Source organism: Pan troglodytes, chromosome 10 (assembly GCF_028858775.2).
Source record: "Pan troglodytes isolate AG18354 chromosome 10, NHGRI_mPanTro3-v2.0_pri, whole genome shotgun sequence".
Taxonomy (NCBI): domain Eukaryota; kingdom Metazoa; phylum Chordata; class Mammalia; order Primates; family Hominidae; genus Pan; species Pan troglodytes.
This window is the reverse complement of record NC_072408.2, coordinates 88,046,072-88,052,071: the sequence shown is the minus strand read 5'-3', so window position 1 is coordinate 88,052,071 and position 6,000 is coordinate 88,046,072. Positions and strand designations below refer to the sequence as shown.

General features: G+C 36.0%; 1 protein-coding gene across 2 annotated transcripts in view; it reads right to left on the bottom strand.

Moving 5' to 3' along the window:
- ACSS3 (acyl-CoA synthetase short chain family member 3) overlaps positions 1-6,000 on the bottom strand; it is a 179,289-nt gene continuing 173,289 nt past the window's right edge. For both annotated transcript variants that reach the window (XM_509241.9, XM_016923924.4), the window contains 3 exons: positions 3,358-3,457; positions 3,098-3,273; positions 1-1,905 (listed from right to left, as the gene is read on the bottom strand). In XM_509241.9, coding sequence (XP_509241.2) covers positions 1,840-1,905; positions 3,098-3,273; positions 3,358-3,457 — 342 coding nt within the window. In that variant the 3' untranslated portion in view covers positions 1-1,839. The remainder of the gene's footprint in view (positions 1,906-3,097; positions 3,274-3,357; positions 3,458-6,000) is intronic.

The window sequence follows — 6,000 nt, the reverse complement described above, 5'->3', positions numbered from 1 at the left end:
TAAATAGGAATTTACTTTGAGAAGCCATTTATTTTGCAGCCTTCAGTCCAAAAAAAGTCAACCTTTTCAGAATTTTTTATATAAGTTGTAGGTCATTTTTATAACAATAAACTTTCTATCATCTATTTATCTCTCACATACATTTCATGTATCCTGAGTATTATGTTACAACAATCTGCTCTTGATAGTAATGTTCCTGATAGATTAAAAGATTGAGACATACTTGAAGAACGATCAAAGATACAATGAACATGGTATACTTTTGGGTTAAAATGTATTCTTTGATAACTGATGTCATATAGATCCCTAAGTAAATCAAATATTTAATTTCCTACATCTGTTTACCTTAACTGGCCCATTCCTATAAGCTTAACAAAAACTCACTTTACAATTATTTAAAAAAAACATTTAAGAGATTTTTAGAAGTTAAATGGAAAGATACTTTTGGACATTACAATATTTTTAATGAGTTATTGTTTTAAAATTAGAGATTTCACATAAAAACCAGGATTCTTTGTTTTCTCTTTAAAAAAACAGAGGCTCTTGCAACAGGAGACCTGCCTCCTTTTTGGGCCATATTCTGCTGGGTCCGCTGCTCCTTGAGGTATAGCAGGTGATCTGCAGTCTTCACCATTTTCTACTGTCTGTCCCTCAAACCTAGTGGCTTAAGTTCACTTCAAAATCACCTAGACATTACACTACCCACCTAGAAATCTTCTTGTCTTTAACCTAATGTAAAAACCTTGATGTTTCTTCCATAAGAGTTTTCCTTGCCACCCTACCCCATTTGTACATCGATTCCTTGTTTCCACAGGAATCTGGAATCATTTGGATAAACGTAGTCAACTAAGAACCTGAGACATGAAGAGGGGCTCCCAGGAGCCCTCATCTCCATGAAGAGATTGGACTGAATGATCTCTTTGTTCTCTGCCAGGCATGTGGTTTTTTTGTTGTTTTTGTTGTTTTGAGATGGAGTCTTACTCTGTCACCCAGGCTGGAGTACAGTGGGGGAACTTGGCTCACTGCAACCTCTGCCTCTTGTATTCAAGTGATTCTCCTTGCCTCAGCCTCCCGCCACCACGTCTGGCTTATTTTTGTATTTTCAGTAGCTACAGGGTTTCACCATGTTGGCCAGGCTGGTCTCAAACTGCTGACCTCAAGTGATCCTCCTGCCTCAGCCTCCCAAAGTGCTGGGATTACATGCTGAACCAGGTCAGACATGTGGTTTTCCTTGCCTAAGTAACAAAAGACCTGAAGGTATAGCTATAACCCCGGTGTTCTGCTTTCCCTCAGAAAATGTATAGAAAAGCCCTCCTACCTAGATAATAATTTCATCTGTCTAGATGATTACCTAAACTTCCCATTTCATCTATTTTATTTAAAACAATGTGAGCATCTAAAGAATACTAGAAAATATCTAAAATTTCTACAAGAAAAATTTTAATTATTTTCTGACTTTAAGTTTTAGATTTTGGATCAAAACTACAGATTCTTGGTTTCAGGAAGTGGCTCTATATTAGTGTTGCTTTCAATTAAAGTGTTCTTCTTGGGAGGTACAATTTTAAAAATAATACACTAGATACGTTTTTTCTAAAGCAGTAGATGACATTCAATAAGGCATGTTATAGATAACTAATAACAATGCTAACAGGGTCAAACCAAACAAAAGGCATAGGTCTTTCACATGTTTTCATTAGATTTGTTTAGGCCAAGTTTTACAATTCACATTTCATTTTGCAAGTAATTTCTACTGAAATATTTATTTCTGAGAAACAACTCAAATAATTTAATTTCAATTAAGAAATTAAATCAACTCAAAATAGGAATAAGACAAACTCATTATGCCTGCTTCAGCATTTCTTCTACGTGGCCAAAAATGCTGGGGTCTTCAATTGTAGAAGTTATCTGGAAAAAAAATTAGGGTCAGGTGAATACTCTTCCTTGAATTTCTTCTACTCTTTCTATAATTAAACAATTATATGCAATGTTGTTTTCCCCATTGTCTTGTAATATTCATATGGAAAGTTTAAAAATAGGGAACTTTGAACCTAATATATTAATACTCATCTGTAGCTTTCCAGAGTAAAAAAATAAACAGTTCAGTTAGCAAAACTATTGGACCTAGATGGTATTTTCGCTAGAGTTGGAGTTCCTCTTAAGAGTCTTCTATATATTTCTGTAGAAAGAATGTTTCTTTTTTGTCACTTGTTCACATAACTACTCCTTACTGTTGCATTGCCTTTTATTATCTTAATGATAAAAATAGGTATATCTTTGCACACATAATGTACACACAAATTAAAAGAAAACATATGATTGAATAAGCCTAAGATTTCCTAAAATAATTACAAAATTAGCATTTATCAGTTAGAGCATTTTAAACATCTACTGCCGCTAGCCTCAATTATTTTGCTTTCTCATTCACTAATTGCCATTAATTACTATAATAAGGAAAAATGTACCTTTTAATTCAATAGGATTAAGTTTCCACAAATTTATTTGAATTTAACTGACAATTACTAAGAGAAAAAATATTTTGGCAGGCAGCAGTGGCTCAGGCATGTAACCCCAGCACTTTGGGAGGTTGAGGCAATCAAATCGCTTGAGCCCAGGAATTCAAGACCACCCTGGGCAACATAGTGAGAACACTACCTCTATAAATACAAAAGAAAAAAATTAGCCAGGCACAGTTGCATGCACCTGTAGTCCCAACTACTCATGAGACTGATGTGAGAGGATCTCTTTAGATCAGAACTTTGAGGCTGTAGTGGGCCATGATTGCGCCACTGCACTACAGCCTGGGTAATAAAGCAAGACTCTATCTCTAAATTAAAATAAATAAATAAAAATATCTTCACACATTGGTTCTTATCATTAAAGCATATGTTCTTAACTAATCTGAGTTTCTTTCCAAAACCTTCATTCCTACAGAAGGAATGGCTATATAATCTCTCCCTTAACATTAAAAAATAGTACTATTACGTGTTTTCTAGAGATGCAATTCACATTTGAGAACCATTTTTAAGAGCTTTGCTAATGCCAAAGAAATGAAGAAAAATATCTGAGAACCCAGGATTAAATATCTTTGGTAATTTACCTTGTATGGCTTGCCATTGACAATGGCAGATAAAGCTGATCGGGGGATCTTGCCAGATCTGGTTTTGGGTAGCTGTTTGACAAACACTGCATTTCGAAAAGCAGCCACAGGGCCAATGTTCTGTCTAACGTGTTTCACGATTTCTTCCAAAACTTGCTCCTCTGTTGCATTTATATCTAGAGAGAAAGTTCAGATGGTAAGCACTGAATTAACCTTAATTATTCAGGTCCCAAGCAATCAGGGAGAAAAAGATCTCTCACCTTTTCTCAATACACAGAGTGCTAAGGGGACATGACCTTTTAAGGGATCTTCCTTGCCAACAACAGCACAGTCTGCCACGGTACCATGGGAAAGGATTGACTGTAATAAGGAAAGGCATTCATTTAGAATATATTTATTTACCATATACATGTATTCAACATATAGATATAGATACAGATATAGATATACAAACACATATAATTTCAGTTGGGGAAAAAAGTGCATGTAAGACAAGCCAAAAATCCATGGCTGCCTATTGAAAATTCATAAGTAATTTACATCATTACTAGTGAAGTGAATGCTTAGAATCCCCATGGTAGTCACTAAAGGTTGACAGTAATTAAGATAAATTGCTCAGCTAACCTGGAAAGTAAGGAAATGGTTTCTTTGTCTCAGTTGTTTATTAATGAAGTCAGAGAAAATGTGTAGTGGATACTGTATGTAAACAAACCTCTGCAAACAGGCAGCCTCATGGCGATTTGGTCTTAATGCTGGCTGCCATAGGCATACCTTCCAAAGGAATCCGAGGCTTCCCTATGGCTAAATAATAACTTTATTTCTGAGTCTGTTAGTGAACAATGAAATTCCTCTAGTGGCCACCCATCCAGAGATGATTTTCCAGGACTTGCAAGAGGCTGGATATGGAGAGAAGCCCTGACATCAGATAATCCCCACTGTTGAACTATATTCATATTGCTCGCTTTAAGTTCACAAAGCTAGTATCTATCTGAAATCAAAAAAACCCACAGAGTTGAGTAACCACATGAAATACAGATGCTTAGGGTTTATATATATATACATATATATATATATGGTGACGAGACTTTTAAAAATGCATATTCAGATTTTTTTCTGAAAGATTAATAGTTATTTTGGTGACCCCAATAATCTTTATTTCAGTGACTCTCTAGCTCTAATAGCTAGAGAAAACAGTGAGCAAACTTTTAACCAACAGCACATCTGGCAGTCCTTGTTCTTTCTTCTATTCATTCATTCAATGAATATTTGCTAAATGACTCCTGTGTTGCAAACATTCACTGGGCTCAGGGGTGATCAAAAATAGTCAGCATATTGCTTCAAGATGCTTTCAGTCTAGTAGTGGAGACAGATATTAATAAATAATTATGAATATCTATTCTAAATGTCTAAAAACAAAAGTGATAAGGGCTCTGGGGAATTTTTTTTATATGAAAGATACAGCAAAAGCAACCAATTTTGCAGAAAGATATGGGCCTCAAAAACTTTTTCTTTAGGAAATAACAATGAGTAGATCTGAAGGATGAGTAGATATTTATTAGGCAAGGAGAAGGGGATGGGGCAAAAACCCTGGGGAAGGACTTCATAGGTACCATTCATACCTCAAAGAGACCAGTGTGGCTGGAAAGAAGAGAACAAAAAGAGTGAGAATGGAGGAGATGGAGTTACAGAGGTGGATAGGTACTGTGCTAGGAACTTCCAACTCATTTTAGCATTCCTGGGAAGGTGATAAATCATTTTCAGTAGTTGAGAAGGAGATGCAAGATCAGAGCAGATTTAATATTGGGTTTTTATGTTCGTTTGTATGTTTATTTGTTTGAGACAAGATCTCACTCTGTCTTAGGCTGGAGTGCGCTGGCATGTTCATAGATCACTGCAGCCTCAATCTCCCAGGCTCAGGTGATCCTCCAACCTCAGCCTCCTCAGTAGCTGGTTCTACAGGTGCACACCACCATGGCTGGCTAAATTTTTGTATTTATTTATTTATTTTTTTTTTGTAGAGATGGGGTTTCGCCATGTTCCCTAGGCTGGTCTCAAACTCCTGGGCTCAAGCAATCAACCTGCTTCGGCCTCCCAAAGTGCTGGGATTACAGGCATAAGCTACCACACCCAGCTATGTTTATTTTTTTAAAGTAGTTTTAGATTCATAGCAATATCAACTAAGAAAGTAGGATTCTCATATACATCTTACCACTACATATACATAGCCTCCCCCATTATCAAAAGTTTGTACCAGAGCGATACATTTGTTGCTACTGATGAACCAAAATTGGCATATCATTATCATCCTAGCTCATAGTTTACATTACTACATTATGGTCTACTCTGTACATGCCTGAGTTTTGTCAAATGTATAAGACAGGTATGCACCATTATAGTATCATGCAGAATAGTTTTACTGACCCAAATACTCCCTGTGCTCTGCTCATTCATCCTTTCCCTTTCCCCTAACCCTTGGCAACCACGGATCTTTATATTGTCTTCAAGGTCCTTTTCCAGAATGTTATAATTGGAATCACTCAGTATGTAGCCTTTTCAGATTAGCTTCTTTCACTTCAGAGTGGATTCTGAAAAGCACAGACTTATTTTAGTTTCATCGTGGAAAATAAATAAAGAATTGTTGAGAGTGGGTGACACAGCTTATATAGGAAAACCACCTGAAAGGATACTACAGTAGGTTAAGGTCATGATAGTAAGAATAAAAAGATGTGGTGAGATCAGAGAGACAAGTTTTACTGCCAGATGTATGTTTTAGTACTTACTGTAGTCAGTCATTAGTCATGAAAAATAATACTTTGCTGTACCAGATAGGATATAGACTTGGAAAGTTAGATGCTATGAATTCTGACTTGGTATTCCCTTAATGAGTAAAGAACATCTCTTTT